The 17,127-nt window shown below is 51.9% G+C and overlaps 1 protein-coding gene and 1 long non-coding RNA gene across 2 annotated transcripts; both read right to left on the bottom strand.

The window, feature by feature from the left end:
* Positions 1-10,066: 10,066 nt before the first annotated feature.
* LOC120659921 (60S ribosomal protein L44) lies at positions 10,067-12,520 on the bottom strand. Its single transcript, XM_039938190.1, has 4 exons — positions 12,359-12,520; positions 10,644-10,823; positions 10,445-10,519; positions 10,067-10,359 (listed from the first exon to the last, which is right to left on the bottom strand). Exons 1-4 carry the CDS (start codon positions 12,359-12,361, stop codon positions 10,300-10,302), a joined length of 318 nt encoding a protein of 105 aa, XP_039794124.1. The 5' UTR covers positions 12,362-12,520; the 3' UTR covers positions 10,067-10,299.
* Positions 12,521-13,062: 542 nt separating this feature from the next.
* LOC120658757 lies at positions 13,063-15,519 on the bottom strand. Its single transcript, XR_005668831.1, has 2 exons — positions 15,465-15,519; positions 13,063-13,176 (listed from the first exon to the last, which is right to left on the bottom strand). It is a non-coding gene; the product is annotated as an uncharacterized LOC120658757 (long non-coding RNA).
* Positions 15,520-17,127: the final 1,608 nt, after the last annotated feature.

The raw sequence follows: 17,127 nt of genomic DNA, 5'->3' as shown, positions 1-17,127 counted from the left end.
CTCCAAGTGTCGGTGTCCCGACCCGGGGGCCTGGACCCCAACTAGTGAATGCTGCGTGTTTCCTCGTCCCAGATGATGATGCAAGAGGCAACACAATAACGCACGGTTTATCCTGGTTCCGGCCACGGGGCCGTACGTCCAGCAAAGGGGGTGTGCGAGGGCACTGTATTATCTTGCACCAAATGTGCTTGTAGTAGGGGATACAAGCAAGGCGAGAGAGGGAGGAAAGCTCCCAAGTCTCTGCTAGAAGTGGAATCGGTTGAGATGAATGCTCAGTAGCCCTGAGAGTTCTCTGAGAGAGAAGCCAGAGCCCGCCCCCAGGGAGGAAGCCCGCCTCCTTCCTTTATAGCCATAAGGAGGGGCGGCGCACATAAGTGGGGCGTGGAAGTCGTTGTCTTCCCCCGAATCACGGGGGTATAGTGGTCGGATACTGTAGGAAGCACACTGTGGGAAGGCGGCGACATGTCACAGTCGTCCTCGGTCCTGTCAAGATTGCGCCGGTCGCCGTGCCAGCCCCTGCGTGCAGCGCGGTCGTCGCTAGCACATGGTCTTCTATACGGCGCGGTGGCATTTAGTGGGCCCTGCGGTCTAGGGTCCTGCATGCACCAGCGGTAGCGGTGGCGGTAGCGGAGCGTGCGGTGGCCCCGGTCCCCCTGGTCGGAGTGCGGGCGTGCACACTAGGAGGTCCGGGGGACACATGGAGATCCTGGACTCCGTCCGTGTGTGCTGAGTGCCCCTCTCTGAAAGATGTGTGACGTCGCCGGACCCCTTCCCCAGCGAGAGGCGGGTCTGGTTGGCCGGTGTTGGCAGAATAGTAACGGGAGCAGTGCAGAGCCTGTCTTGTCCCGCGTCGCAGGTCCAACAGTGCTGCTACAGCATCCGGGGTGGCGGAGCGGTGACTGAAGTCGGCGGATGAGACCCCGGACACATCCACTGTGGAAATGGCATCCCGACACCGACCGTCCTGGGAGCCGTGGAGGAGTGGCTGGCTTTTAATGCCTCCGTACGATGAGTGGTTGAGCAGCGGGGCCGTTTGTCCCTTATGCCGAGAGGTGGCCTCGAGTGAGGCGGGGATGAGTCACCCCCTCGAGGGTAGGTTTGCTACCCTCGAGCGAGGCGGAGATGTGTTACGCGGTTGAGGATCCCGAGAGGAGCCCTCGAGCGAGGCGGGGATGAGTCACCCGCTCGAGGGTAGATCCTCTACCCTCGAGCGAGGTGGAGATTTGTCCAGCGGGCCCGAGGGCTACCCTCGAGCGAGGCGGAGATCGTTCCGCGGGTTCGAGGGGGATGCGAATGGGCCGCATGCAGGGCCTCTTTGAGTCCTTTCCTTCAGATTGGAAGGAGGTCGTGGGTTTCGTGGGCCCAGTTGCCGTAGCATGTGTTTGTGTTTTAAGGAAATCTTAGTACCCCGATTAGGGTGTCCCTAATTGTGGTACCCGACAGTAGCCCCCGAGGCTTTGGTCGAGTCAGGGGATTCAACCAAAGGGTGATTCGGCAACTTCCCCCTTAACGTGATCAGTCAAGGTCGTGCACCCGCCAGACGCGCCTGAGCGCCAGCCCGGCGGATGTGACAACACGCCGGTCGGGGTAGTGCGCCCGCGGGAGGAGTACTTCGAGGTGCGCGCCTCTTTGTTTGTTTGTTTCAAGGACAGGCTGTGTCCGCGTGCTGAGGGGGGCCAGGGTGACGACGGCGTCCGCTGCTTGGCAGCTGGCGCTTCCGTCGCACTGTCCCACACTCAGGGCCTTGGCCCTGCCTTCCCTGGTCGCCTGGTGGCGCGCCGTTCGAGGGCGGTCGGCCTGGGCCGATGCTGCCCCATTCAGCGTCCAGGGACTCAGCCCCGCTTTATTTTGTTTGGTCGCGTCCTGGCGTGGTGACAGAAGGCATCTTTCTTTCGTGGAATGCCGCGCCGTCACGGGCGATCCAAGCCTCCACCCTTCGGTAGGCTTGAAGCTTGGTGCCCGACGCAGCTATAAATAGGGGTCGTGGGGTTCCCTTTCCTCTCCAACTTCCCAGCTCTGTCTTCTAGCATTACCCAAGTCTTAATGTTTTTCTTTGCCTTTCGTGGCCGGCCCCCTGATGGGGTGGCCTGGCTTTTTTAGGCCTTGGCGTTAGAAGAATGCTTGCGGGCAGTGGGGGAAGACCGGAGAGGGTGTGCGCACCATCCCTCAGCTTCAATGGGATCAGCAGAAGAGCATTGGGCCCGTGGGGTCCTGCTTCTGCGATGTCCCCTAGCCTGAAGGGGGATGGAGGCGCCTGACCGTGGCGCTGGCCCTAGGTCCGGCGGCTGTTGTTCGCATCATCCCCCTGGCAACAAGGTTGCACTCGGGGAGACGGTGCGGAGGGCGCTGTCCGCCAGCTCGACCCCCCGCATAGTCTTCGGTGGAGGAGACGCTAGAAGAAGGCTTGCGAGGAGAACACTCCCCTAGACTGTGCGGCCTGGGGGTCGCTCCTCGCATCCCTAGCAGCCTGGCCGTTGCGTTAGCCAGGGGCTCGGTGTCCTGTCTTCGTCACTCGTTCCTCCCCAAGACAGGGAAAATTGCCACGTAGGTGGCAACGTGTTTGTATTTTGCGACGGCTTCGCGCCAGTAACTCTTTGTAATCTTTATTTGCGTTTGAACAATAAAGTCCCCTTTCTCCTCTATGGGGAGGATGACCGAGGATATAGGGGAGTACAGAGAGTTACGTCCCTCGAATATGTGTGAAGTATCCTTCGCGGGGGCGCGTCAGCGCACCCGCGGGTGTAGCCCCCGAGGCCTTGGAGGAGAGTTTGTGCTCGTACAAGGGCTATAAACGTTGTCCCACTGGGTTGCCTCACCGGGGTGGCTGTCCAGCGTCTTTTTCAGCCGGCATCGGCACTCTTTCAGCCGGCCTCGGCATTCTTAGTGTTGGTACAGCGGCCCGACGTTCAGCTTAATCTTCAGGGGAGTGTACGTTAATAGCGGGGGGTCTGGTTATACACATGGAGCCTCATAATTGACGGTTGTCGACTTATTCGAGGGTGCGGTTTTGAACCGTAGTGTGCGAGGAGCCCCCGAGCCTAGGCCCGTGGGAAGGCGTTTAGGGGAACTCTCGACTTTGATTACAACCCTCTTCGCCCTTCCGCAGAGAAGAGGGGTGAAGCGCACCATGCTACCCAAGCCCGGGCCGCGAGCTATGGCTGCTTCGGTGAGCTGTTAGCGGGTTGTTCAAGCGGATGTCCGTGCCCCGTTCGATAGGGGTCGGCTCGTGGTCCATAGACACGTCACATAAAGCGCTTGCGAAGGTTCGCTAGGCGGGGCTCGGACCCATTCGATAGGGTCCGAGGGCTTGATGCTCTCCCTCGACGGGATCCCCCTTCTAGGCACCCTCGACTGGCCTTGAACACTATGTAGGATGTCTCGAACTCCGCATTCGAGAGGGGCTTGTACGGTACATCCCGGTAGTCCCTGACTCTGGTGATCTGGGGCGCCTGTCGAACCCCCCGAGGGGCCAGGCTTCGAACCCCTGATCTGTAAGGCCTCGAAATGTGATTCCATCGAGGGTAAACAGACCCCTGAAGGAATATTCCGTCTTAACTCAAAAATGATGCAGAGTCGCGAATCACGCGCGCGGGTCTTCCGCTGGTAGTGGGCAACGTGGCCCGACTTATGCGGTGCGGGCGCGCCTTTTCAGGCGATAGCCTCGGGCAGACGAAGCGGCGTGGGCGGCGGCTGACGGATGGGATAGCGCAATAGTCACGCCGCGCCCGCCGGTTACCGTGCCGCAGTTATTGCTGCGTGCGCGCGTAGGAGACTCCGCGGTCGTGGGGCCCAGCCGTCAGCGATAGCAAAATCTACCGCACTCAATGCGGTAGATTTGGGCCGTGGCCGTGGCTGCGCCTGTCATGGTGAATAAAAATGAGAAGAAAAGGGGGTGTTTGGGCTCACCTGGCCATTTGCCTTCATCCTGCTTCGCCTTCTCCGCCTCCCCTGCATCCTGAGCCCGGGGTGTTTGGGCTCACCTGGCCATTTGCCTTCATCCTGCTTCGCCTTCTCCGCCTCCCCTGCATCCTGAGCCCGCGGCCAAGAGCGGAAGGAGGAAGAGGAAGGAGAGAGAGAGAGAGAGAGAGAGAGAGAGAGAGAGAGAGAGCACCTCCGTCGATGATGTTGCGGGCGTCGCCGTCGCCAGCGTGCCCGTGAGTGTCATGGATTCGCTCCCTTACAGGAACTCTGCCGATGCGCTCGCGCACTGAGGGTGCCTTCGCGCCGGGCGCTACGGCTGCCTTGCCCTTCCCTGCTGGTGGTGTGTGCACAGAAACCTCGCGGTCCTGATGCGCAGTCCCACCGGGCTGCTCCGGGGCTTTCGAGCGCATACGAGACGCAGAACTCTCGGCCTGCTGCACGGCAGCTTGCTCGATGAGCTCCTGTGCCTCGCGGCGTAGGTTGCGGCCCGAAGGCATCGATGGCTCGGGCATAGCCTGAAGTAGATAGGCCGCAGCGACGAGTTTTTTGCCGGCCGTCTTCAGTTTCGGGGGTTTGTCGACGTTGTCGTCGGCCAGGATGCGCTCCCGGGCAACGCGTCCCGCTGCCTGGGCATGTGCTCCACGCGCGGTACGCTGCTGCTCGAGTGCGGCGCGCAGCTCCTGGGTTTGTTGACGCTGCTCGTCGAGCTTGGCCTGAAGCTCATTGAGCTGCGCCAGCTGAGCTTGTCGCGCCGCCGAGCTTGACAAGGAAGGGGCTGCAGGTGGAACCACCGGTTGGTTTGCCTGCGCGTCCGCCCCGCCGTCCCCGTCGTTGCTCGGGGCATTGTCGTCTTGCCCGTCCGCGAGCTGGACCATGAAGCACTCCCGGGAAGGATCGAAATCCCCCTCGCTGGAGTCTTCGGAGCAAGTGAGGCAGTAAGCCGTCGCCAACTGGAACGAGCAGAGAGCGTCGGGGTTGCGAACCCCGGAGTAGTCCTCGGCCTCCTCGGCCGTGAAGTTGTTCATGAAGAAGTTGACGTCGTCGGCGATCAAGCTCACCGTCCCGGGGTAGGATTCGTCGGGAGACGATGCGATGGGGTTGCAGATCGACAGAAGATGATGACCCGGCAGCCCCTTGTACTCGATGAAGTTAGCGCTGGTTGACGAAGCGTAGGTGCGAGCGGCGGTGTTGCGCATCCCAAAGGGGAAGGGCGACGGTGAGGTCGAGCCACCCTGAGAGACACTGGTGCCGCAGCAGGTGATGTTGCCGGCGCAGATGGCACCGAGGCACGTGATGACGAAACGGTGGCCCCGTTGGCCATGATGCTGAGTTGCGACATGCCAGCCTCGACCCACGTGGGGGAGCTGTGGCGTGCCGCACGAAGCCGCTCCGCGCGTGCTCGTCGCAAACGCTGACCCGAGCGCCTGTTGCACTGGGCTGGCGAGGTCGGGGTGATGGGGTTGCGTCTGGGCGAGAGGAGCCGCATGAGGTAACCGTTGCCGGTCGCTTCGAACTCGAGACTCCCGAACTAGACCACGAATCCCGCTGGGAGCGGATCCGAAACACCCATGGGGTATAGGTTGGATCTGCCCGCCATCCCTGAAGATCAAAATGGGAACAAGAGAGAAAAAATGTCACACAGCGCTCCCCTACCTGGCACGCCAACTGTCGGTGTCCCGACTCGGGGGCCTGGATCCCAACTAGTGAATGCTGCGTGTTTCCTCATCCCAGATGATGATGCAAGAGGCAACACAATAACGCACGGTTTATCCTGGTTCCGGCCGCGGGGCCGTACGTCCAGCAAAGGGGGTGTGCGAGGGCACTGTATTATCTTGCACCCAATGTGCTTGTAGTAGGGGATACAAGCAAGGCGAGAGAGGGAGGAAAGCTCCCAGGTCTCTGCTAGAAGTGGAATCGGTTGAGATGAATGCTCAGTAGCCCTGAGAGTTCTCTGAGAGAGAAGCCAGAGCCCGCCCCCAGGGAGGAAGCCCGCCTCCTTCCTTTATAGCCATAAGGAGGGGCGGCGCACATGAGTGGGGGCGTGGAAGTCGTTGTCTTCCCTCGAATCGCGGGGGTACAGTGGTCGGATACTGTAGGAAGCACACTGTGGGAAGGCGGCGGCACGTCGCAGTCATCCAGGATGTCATCCTCGGTCCTGTCAAGATTGCGCCGGTCGCCATGCCAGCCCCTGCGTGCAGCGCAGTCGTCGCTAGTGCATGGTCTTCTATACGGCGCGGTGGCGTTTAGTGGGCCCTGCGGTCTAGGGTCCTGCATGCACCAGCGGTAGCGGTGGTGGTAGCGGAGCGTGCGGTGGCCCCGGTCCCCCTGGTCGGAGTGCGGGCGTGCACACTAGGAGGTCCGGGGGACACATGGAGGTCCTGGACTCCGTCCGTGTGTGCTGAGTGCCCCTCTCTAAAAGATGTGTGATGTTGCTGGACCCCTTCCCCAGTGAGAGGCGGGTCTGGTTGGTCGGTGTTGGTAGAATAGTAACGGGAGCAGTGCAGAGCCTGTCTTTTCCCACGTCGCAGGTCCAACAGTGCTGCTACAGCATCCGGGTTGGCGGAGCGGTGACTGAAGTCGACGGATGAGACCCCGGTCACATCCACTGTGGAAATGGCGGCCCGACACCGACCGTCCTGGGAGCCGTGGAGGAGTGGCTGGCTTTTAATGCCTCTGTACGACGAGTGGTTGAGCAGCAGGGCTATTTGTCCCTTATGCCGAGAGGTGGCCTCGAGTGAGGCGGGGATGAGTCACCCCCTCGAGGGTAGGTTTGCTACCCTCGAGCGAGGCGGAGATGTGTTACGCGGTCGAGGGTCCCGAGAGGAGCCCTCGAGCGAGGCGGAGATGAGTCACCCGCTCGAGGGTAGATCCGCTAACCTCGAGCGAGGTGGAGATTTGTCCAGCGGGCCCGAGGGCTACCCTCAAGTGAGGCGGAGATCGTTTCGCGGGTTCGAGGGGGATGCGAATGGGCCGCACGCTGGGCCTCTTTGAGTCCTTTCCTTCAGATTGGAAGGAGGCCGTGGGCCTTCGTGAGCCCAGTTGCCTTAGCATGTGTTTGTGTTTTAAGGCAATCTTAGTACCCCGATTAGGGTGTCCCTAATTGTGGTACCCGACACCAAGCATAGTAAGACCCATCTTTTGAGTATGATCCTTTTTTGGCTTGATTAATAAAAATGGTTGATACTTATTAATGTTTTGTTGCCTCTAATGCGGCGGATTGATTATTTTAAATGGCTTACTGAAGTACTACAATGCCTAGGTGGTACACCTCTACAGGTGGAAATCACAGAACGCCTACAATTCAAGAAAATGACAATCTCTTTCGAGATACCATTAAGACAAGATCCATGTATCATGATGACAATAGTGGCTAGTGGGAAGGAATCACCAGTTTAGATGACTTATGAAAGAACTGTTATAAAAGCATGTCTTCTGGAACTTGAGAGCTATGGTTATCTGATTCTAGATTTGTCATGGTTTAAAATCAAAGCACTTCGACGGAATCAACATGATAATGTAAGTATTTGTGAGAGCCTTTCATGAGAAAATTTACATGACATAGTAAGTGAATTTTGTTAATTTAAAGAATTATGATAGTTTCTACATGACATAGTATGTGAATTTTGTTAATCAAAGCACTTTTGTAAAATTTATATTCCATCTCCATTGTAGGATATATTTGGTAACACCTTTGCGGCGATGAGTTTAGAAGAAATTTTATGTCAAGCTGTGGAGCAGTTTGGTTATTACTCCACTGAGGAGGGACCGATACAGACAAGAGAAGGTCTCTACCAGGGTTCTTTTCAATTTCGAACCACACCAGGTCCTACCGCAGAACCAATGTTCACTATCTACGGCAAAGCACTTCCTCGTAGAAGTAAAGCAAAGGATAGTGCACTTATTCGTGCATTGATTTTCATTGACGATGCCCAGGGGTACAAGATTGGCAATGTTAAGTATGTTGACCACCTCTTGCTTTGGAATAATATTCGTTAGATGATGTAATGTAGGCATGCAATTCAACTTTTGTTAACTCTTCTATCTCTATGTAGTTTGTGAGTTGTGACTATGTATTGCACACTATTCGTGTAGATGTGAACTTATGTTAAATCTTTGGATGATGAGCCAATGCGTCTCCCAAAACCAATGGTTGGTTTTAATTTGTCGAACGGGTTAATGTCAGTGAACAACAGATTGCTACCTGGACCAGCTATTGGTCCACCATACTTCTAGAATTTGTAGACTCAAAGTACTCCTGTGCCGCTGCCAGAAAGAGAGGCTACATACACAACCTGCCACTCGTGAATGGGTCACCTATACTTCCGATACCTCCAAAGACAATATTTCATCCCTTCCCTCTTACCAAGAAGTGGTGGCCCTCATGGGATCCAAGACGGCAATTTAACTGCCTTCAAACTTTTGTGGCTAGTGCTAAGTTGTTAGAGAGGATTCGCCTAGCCCTAACAAATTGTGAAGATCCACCTCCTGTAAGAGTTCAAAAGCATGTGCTCTCAACAAGCTTGGTATTCGCATGAACTATGACTAATCCACACCATCGAGATCTAAATCAAGCGAGAGTCAAAGAAAGCTTCATTGGATCCAAAAAACAAAAAAAACTTACAACCATTTATAGGGGTGGACGGGGGGTGTGCCGCCCCTACAAATGGTGTTTTTAGGGGCGCTCACCCAACCCCCTCCCCGGCCGCTACTAATAATGGCGTCCATTTGCAGGGGCGGCCGGGGGGTTGAGCCGCCCCTACAAATGGTGTTTTTAGGGGCGGGTGAATTGCTACAGTGCCTACGGCTTTTTGTAGCAACGGGTTAAATTTAGGTCCGCCCCTAAAAAAACAGAGCATTGCTACAAATCGTTTTTGTAGTAGTGGATCTGACACAATAACTTGCTGACGAAGTCTGCTAGCCCAATTCTGGATCCATCAGTTGTGACGCCCTTTCGGCCCATGGGCCCATTGTGTTTTTATCCTTTTCCTGCCTTAACATCGGCTTGCTTTCATCGGCTCCCTATCATGCAGCATTCGATTAACACGTTCCAACAAACGGTGTCAACATGGGCGTGAGTGTGATGGGAGGAAGAGAGGAAAGCTGACACTTTGGCCCTGTGGGTAAGTGACAAGGAGAGAGGGTAGCAACGGGCAAGTTATGTTGGCAGCGGCTGGACCGGCATGGGTCGGTGTTGGCCGTGCCGCGCCGTGAGGTTAGGCCGAAACCTAGGGTGTGGGCGGCGAGGGGTGAGGTGTAGGCGGTGCTGCGCTGCGCTCATGCAGGCCAATCCAACCAGCTGTGTTGGTCCGGTTGGGTTAAGGCCACGGTTGGGGTATATTTTTATCTTGGCGTTTGGGTTGGACTAGTTCACTGTTTGGGCTGAAAGCTACGAAGGGTTTGGGTTGGGTTAGGTAGCAGGTGCAGTTTAGAGTTAGCGGGATGGGTAGCGGGTAAGTTTCAGGTAGGTTAGTTGGATAAGCATTTGAATTTAAATTGAAGGGCATACTTCAATTTAAATTACACCTAAATTCAACAACCAAATTAAATGCAAACAAAACAAATTTAAACAAACTCAAATGAATCCAAATAAATTCACACTAACATATTTAATTATACTTAATTCAATTCATATTTTTAATAATTAGGAATTTAGAAAGGGAAGCATCCACTCCTAGATTGATCTAGCTACAACATTTTTTTGAATTAAAATCTAGTTACAACACTCGCAGAAAATGTTTTTTGAAATACATATTTTACGACTCATTCGGTACCAAAAATACGTATGTTACAGCTTTCATCGGCTGCTCCCCACGGAGTTCCTGTGTCTAGCTACTATGCGCTCGTCTAGGCCACGGTGGTATATTGTTTTATCTGTCTTGGTTTTTCACACTTTTGATTGGTCGTGCCCACTACAGCTGCCGAACAAATACTCTACTTCAGCATGCTGAGTTCAGGTAATACAGGTGACGAGGTGAACTTGCCACCCCATACCTTGCACTTCGGCCCGAATGTGTCTGAACTAAAACAATTTACAATCTACGACACCACTCCATAACCGAAAATTATGAAAAATATCCATCGGCAGCGCGCTCTCAGGAGGGACTTTGGAAATCAAATTATTATTTGCCAAGAATTAAGAACTATCTTAACCACTGTAAGAGAACCCGATCAATGCTGGCTAAGAACTTGCAGCATAAAACATATTCATCATCTGGTCTCATACAAATATCGTACCAAATTTATCCAACAGAACAGCTGATGCAGATACAAAGCATAAGGGTTGCCATCGATGTATCTCACTATATGGATAACATAGAACATTCCTAATGGTAACTTCGGGCAGACAACTTGGGGGCAAAGAACAAGTTTATCATCAGCTTAGAAGAGAGAGGTTCCCTTGCCCTTCTTGTCGCCACCAATCTCAAAGTGCTTGCACCTCTGAAGTTGCAAAGAGTCAGATACCCGAAACACTAGGACATGGAAGAAATATGAAGAAACAACAACAAAGCTGATGCAAAAATACCTTGATCGGGTGCTGAGAGTAGTGCTTGCAGCTCTGGCACTGCAACTTCAGCACAATCTTTTTTGTTGTCTTGGCCTGAAGTGCACCAGTGCATATTAGTTACACTAAGTAAATAAACCTCAATGGAGCAACATTAAGATTCACGTAGCAACATTCAATCCTAATCAGCAATTGTGACAAGTTGAGATTCGTATGAAACCTTCTTGTGGAAAACAGGCTTTGTCTGACCACCATATCCTGATTGTTTGCGGTCATAACGACGCTTCCCTTGAGCTGAGAGGCTATCCTTTCCTTTCTTGTATTGGGTAACCTTGTGCAGGGTGTGCTTCCTGCACTCCTTGTTCTTGCAGTAGGTTTTCTTGGTTTTTGGAACGTTCACCTATAAAATAAATGCAGCATTAGTTCAACATGAATAAATCTAAGAATAAACACTTATGCTAAATAATCTAAATAACAAACTCAACAGTAGCTCGGATTGTAATAATTCATATGAATTGGTAATTTGGAGTTAAGCATCACGGGATTCAAACCAAAAGAAGAATTATTTGCACAAGCGTTGCACAAAAAAGCTGAATCATATTGGAACAGAAACAAAAGATACCAAATGCTGTACAGAAAAAAAAAGCAGCTTAAGAATGAGCATGAAACAATTATGCTTCAAGTTTCCAGCACAACAAATAGTAAAATGACTACACATAAACTAACAAAAGTTCCAGGAAGAACATGGACATGGTGACCTTATTGGAAGAGATCATGGATGTCAGTCCCTACTCAAAGGCGTCTCAAAAAGTTATATGTAATGTTAGTCAACAGTCACAACTAAATTAATTAGCTTGTAGCACAATGAGATATTGGGAAAGTATGTCAGACAAGCAGCATATAAGCTAGTCAGAAGCTTTTATGGCATTCGTTAATTGGGGAAATAACAATCTTCAGATCCTGATGATGAGGAGACTAAGTACATGTGTAAGAAGAACAATAAAGAACATGGACAACAGTTGGTATGAAGAATCGTTCCCAGATTCGCACAAGTTCAAATATCAAACTATGGATATCACAGATAATCTATTAAAAACATAATGTAGACAGGAATTCAAACAATACATAGTTACATAATCATTTTCACATTCTATAAACGAAATTCAGTTCCAGTGTTATGCTTCCTTGCCTTTCTATATCCATATGAACTGAAACAATATTCATATGAACTGAAAACTAGTTCTGCTCCCATTGCATAATTAAGATATACAATTGGTTGGCTAGCAAACGTCGAACGATAGTTTGGTGAAAATTTCCTGACTTGCATCTATTCATCTATCCAGGAGTTTACTACAATTGCATTACAGGTAGTCAATCATAAACACATTACCACTAAATTTCACCAAGAAAGATAATACAGTCTGCATCAATTGATTCAAGCTTCACTTGAAGCAACTAGTAGAAAGTAATCTCTCTTCTACGAAATGGCTATAAGTAGACACTTTGACTTATGCCTATGCAACCATCAGCTAACATGATTACAGTCTGCGAACTGTAACAAACGAACTGGATGGAGACAATTGATTGCAGTCTCGTTCATCACAACCATTTTCAGTTGAACATTGCAAAATAAAATAGACGGAATACATAATTCCAAATCCCAAACAACCAGACCTCGCATCTCTTAGCAACTCTAATACAATAAGAAACTAAGACACCCACCGGTTGACAAGAGATCGGAACGAACGACCATCACTGGACTGCTAAGCATCTCGAGCTAGCACCGGATTCAAACCGAGAACAGAAGGAAACGCGACCTCACCAAGCATCCAAGTGAATGTACGATGGGCGCAGACAAAAGAGGAAGAAACTGATTCGATCCTTAGATTAAAAAAGACGAAAGAGGCGAGGGGAGGAGAGGAGCAGGTCGCTAACCATGGCTGCCGATCTGTAGCTTCCTCCTCTCCGCCCTTCTGAGAGTCCTGGCGGCGGCGCGAGATCGGAGAGCCGAAAACCCTAGCTGCGATAGTGAGCGTGGCTGCGGCGGAAAGATATATATATCTCAGAAGAGAGGCCTGATGGGCCTGTTCCTTGGTCTGATGTGGTTGGGCTTGTCATGTAGATTCCCGGCCCCTTTCCCGTTCGGCCCACGAGCAAATTAGACGCACCATGCATTTCTTCCTCATATTACGGTGTACTGGTGTGAAACTGTGAGAGGGAAAGACTCCAAAGTTCAAAGACATCTTATAAATTGATAAAGTACTGCGACTTTTGTTTCACATGAGGTAAGAGACCGCTACCTTTTATACAAACTTTTACGTTCAAAAACTGTGCGTTTAAGATGAAATAATTTAAATCGTTTGCGATTAGTGTTTGAGGATTGGGAACAAATTCACCTTGTCTAATTAGAACGCACGCCATGACGTTGTCGTCACGCCTAGGCAAATCCAAGTGACGTCAAACCTCGTATGCCTAACTTTTTCAAAGTTAGCTTTGTGTGAACATCCTAAGCGAACATAAAGATATCGAATTCAAATTAACCAGGTTTAGAACATTAAATACAGAAAGCATTTGTACTAGCACCTCAATTTTTTGTGCTAGCGGACGCCATCGCCGACCCTCAGCCAGGGTTTTTTTATCCGACCGTTTGGACCGAACCGCCGGCGCCCGGTTCCGGCTAACCGGTCCGGTTTGACCGGTTACCGGTAAAAACCGGTCAAACTCAAATTTGAATTCAAAACCCGTAGTTATACCTAGGGTTGAAAACGGTCGGGATATATCCCGTTCCGTTCCGCTCCGATTTCTACATTTTACCGGCTCGTTTTCGTATTTTCGAACAAATTCGGAATCAGTACGAAATACGGGATGTCAAATTCGAAAACGGGTCGAAAACGGTTTGCCCTGTATCCCGATCGTTTCCGTATTTCCCGTATTTGATCGGGATATCCCGTTTTCATAAATTCGAACTATCCCGTTTTTTACAGCCCAAATCCACATCCTTGACGGCCCAGCCCAAATCGATCTAGGGTAAACTCACACGGTCACACGCACTACGGCACTAGTCAGGCTGGCAGTCACCAGACTCACCACTCACCACGCCCCCGCCTCCCTCCAGTCCTCCCGGCTCCCAGCCTCCTCTCGGGCGCCGCCAGGCCGCCGGCCCCTCCTCTCGATCCCCGCCTCCCTCCAGTCGACCCGGCTCCCTGCCTCCTCTCGGGCGCCGCCAGGCCGCCGGCCCATCCTCTCGACCCCCGCCTCCCTCCAGTCAACCCGGCTCCCTACCTCCTCTCGTGCGCCGCCAGGCCGCCGGCCCCTTGCCCCCTCCTCTCGGTCGCGACTTGCGAGCCGCCTCCCTGCCTCCTCTCGGGTGCCGCCAGGCCGGCCGGCGATCCTCCCTGAGACAGCCCCTCCTCTCCTCCCTGCGACGGCCCGCACCAAGCCTTGTGCTGCGCCGAGCGGAGGCTTGCCGTGGGCGCCGTGGGAGCCTCCTCCGGTCCTCCCCCACACGGCCGGCGAGGTCTCACCGCCAATCCCTCCTCCGGTCCTCCCCAGACGGCCGCGAGGCCTCACTGCCGACGTGCACGGCTGAAGGAGAAGGACGTTGCATCCTGCAAGCTGCAACCACGATGGATCTGCCGCCTCGTCCGGGAAGGGGCAGGGTAAAGACCAAGAGCGTCCGCCGTATTCTCGATCCGTCGCCGCCCCAGCCACAGCCAGCGTCTAACTCAGGTACTGTCCTCGGTTGTGAATTAGAAGTGATCTCCTAGTATGCTGTGCTTGTGCTGTGCTTGTGCTTGTGCTTGTGCCTGTGATCCGTCGCCGTATGCTGCCTGTGATGTGAATTAGAAGTGATCCGTCTATTGTAGTGGCTGTTGAGCTCGAATTGGAGAGATGAGCAGAGGAGCGGTGAAGAACAGAGCAGGAGGGGTGTAGGTGTGGCAGCCAGGAAGGGAGAAATGAAAAGAGAAAGAGTGGATTAGCTGGCAGTAGATATGGACAATAGCACCTGACATGGTTATCTCTGTCATCAAAATAAGCAAATCCACTGTCTATTGTTAAAACCAGTTGCTTGGCTGACCAGCTCATCAAAATAAGCAAGTCACCATGTAAATAAAGCTACGACCACCTAAATGAGTCCTGCAGATTTAAATTTACATACTAGGCTAGTAGCAAGGCCTCAGGAGAGACAGCGGTGCTCAGATAGCACATGCTAGGCTCCTGCTAATCTAGAGAGCAAACCATCGAGCTAGGATAAGCCAAAAACTCCCCAGCTAGAAAATGATTCTAAGCCGAAGAGGCAAAATCTTACAAGCCAAAGCACTTGGAGAACTACAAAACTAGATATTCTGGACATAATCAGAATATGGATTGTGTTTCTACCATTATTTTTGTATGTGTGAATCAATTTAATAAAATTGTGTTTCTACCATTATTTTTGTCAAGTCTGGAGGATCTTCTTGCTGTCTTGCTCTAGATGCTAGATCTGACTATTTAATTTTGTAGGACAAAAACAAGGAGGGGGATGAGAAACAGAATGAAGATGGAGATATGGAAAGTGATCCGGATATCATGAATGATGAAGATGAGCTGTAGCCTACTGTACCTTTTAATCAAGATGCTTGTGTTCGTTTGAGATTTTTGTTTTATTCTATATGTGGAACAAATTAAACTATTTGTTTCTGAGATTCTCTCCTTTGCACTACTATGTGTGAAGTGTGGTCGTGTCGTGGCTGTGAACAAATTAAACTACTTGTGCTATTAATATTTGTCTAGTGTTTTCGTGTATGTATGTCAAGTTTGTCGGATGATTGGGTACGACCGTACGATACTGGGTCGGTGTTTCCGTTTTGCCTTTCCGTAGACCGTTCGCTTTCGACACATTTCCGTTCGAATTGGTTCGTTTTCGAAATACCGTGAGTCCGTATTCGTATTCGTGTTCGACTTGTTCGTTTTCGATATCGTTTTCGTATTAAAATGTAAAAGTGAAAACGGTAAAGGGCTTATCCCGACCGATCCCGACCGTTTTCAACCCTAGTTATACCGGTTTCGAACGGCTAACCGGCCGGTTAGACCGGTTTACCGGTCCGGTTTGACCGGTTACCGGTCGGTTTGACTGGTAACACGCTAAATTTAATTTTTTTTTTGTTTAAATTCAAATATCCGCAAAGTATACTAAATGAATGTTTGTATAACATGTTTTAGCCTAAATGAACCCTCCAACCCTTTTTTGTACTACTTTTACATTGTATTTGTATATTTTTGTATGCACATTTTTTTTGTTTAACTTCAAATGCTCGCAAAGTATACTAAATGAACGAATATTTGAAAAAATTTGACATCATTAAATTCGTCGCAACTTGAAGTATTTTTAAGGTTTTTTTGGGATTTTTCCATTTTTTAGAATTCAAATTTAAAATTTGAATTTGGGCCGGTTTAAAACCGGCCGGAACCGGAACCGGTCCGGGCCGGTTAGACCGGTAACCGCGGTAACCGGACCGGTTCCGGCCGGTTTGGTGAACCCTGCCCTCAGCACAAATGCCCCGTATCAAATCTGATCCAAAGATAGATACCAGGTGATCACGTCGTCCATGTACTCGTATGCATGTGCTTGTGGAATCACCTCAACCACTAAAAATTCGAAATGGGATGAATGATTAGATCGTTCCAACATACTTTATGGATTCCTTAAAATCAAAGAAGCTATAGCATATGGATATATAGTTGCTTATTAGAGCTCCCTGCCACAAATTGGAAGTAGAAGTTTGATGCAATAATGCATTGGCTGGGCTATAAAAGCATGGCATGCATGGTGTACGCTGATTAATTATACTATTTGCATCTCAAGTTGCGCGGATAAAGAGATTCATGGCGTCGTCGTCGGCGATCACATGCGCCGTACGTACACGCAGCATCGAATTATTCCGCTCCCAGTAATAATGCACATCGAAATTGACATCAGTAGAGAGCATAGCAAAGTCACACAGACAGCAAGCTAAGCATTCAGTTTGGTGCTGGCAACTTGGCATGCGTTTGAGGAAGTGGTTTGTGATTAATTAAGGCCCCCGTTTATTTGAGCAAGAGATTGTGGCTTACCTCTGTTATAAGCTCTAGCCAAGACTGCCCGCTCGCGTCACCCCCGCGCAGGGCGGCTCGGGCGGCCGGAAACCCTAGCCGCCGCCCAGCCCCCGCCGCCTCCCTCCGCCTCGCCGCCGCTCGAGCAGGTCGCCGGGAAGCTTGCGCGGCCCGCGATGACGGTGGCGGCTGGATCCGGGCGAGCGTGGCCGCGCCGCGCCGCTTCAAGATGCCCATCGGCGGGGCGCCGGCCCACAACGGCGAGGCCCGGCGGCTGCGGATCCGGCATGGCGCCTGCCGGATCCGGTGCCCAGCGGCCGCGGGGTGCGCGTGGGGCGGCGGGGGCTCTCGACCGGTGGCGGAGGCACTGACGGCGGAGACGCTCTGGTGGGGGGCTGTGCTGGGGGCTTCATTCTGCGCATCCAGGTGCTTCCCACTCTTCAGCAACTCTACGATTTCGGCGGCGGCGTCATGGTGGCGCGACCATCGGTGTGTAGGCGGAGCGTGTCTGCGGCACCATGGTGTCGCGGCGGGATGCTCTGCCAGGCGTTTCTGGTGGCACTAAGGTGGTGCGGCTGGTGATCCTCGGCTTCTTGGAGGCTGTGACGGGGTGGTAGGAGCCTGTGCGCAGG

Source organism: Panicum virgatum, chromosome 2N (genome assembly GCF_016808335.1).
Source record: "Panicum virgatum strain AP13 chromosome 2N, P.virgatum_v5, whole genome shotgun sequence".
Taxonomy (NCBI): Eukaryota; Viridiplantae; Streptophyta; class Magnoliopsida; order Poales; family Poaceae; genus Panicum; species Panicum virgatum.
Note: the sequence above shows the minus strand (reverse complement) of the source record. Positions and strands in the feature narration are given on the sequence as shown.

What these genes read in the sequence shown, in the direction of transcription:
- LOC120659921 (XM_039938190.1), bottom strand. An exon ending in AGCCTGTTTTCCACAAGAAG is followed by an intron (nt 10,520 to 10,643) that starts GTTTCATACGAA and finishes GGTGCACTTCAG; the next exon opens with GCCAAGACAACAAAAAAGAT. An exon ending in ACTCTCAGCACCCGATCAAG is followed by an intron (nt 10,360 to 10,444) that starts GTATTTTTGCAT and finishes TTGCAACTTCAG; the next exon opens with AGGTGCAAGCACTTTGAGAT.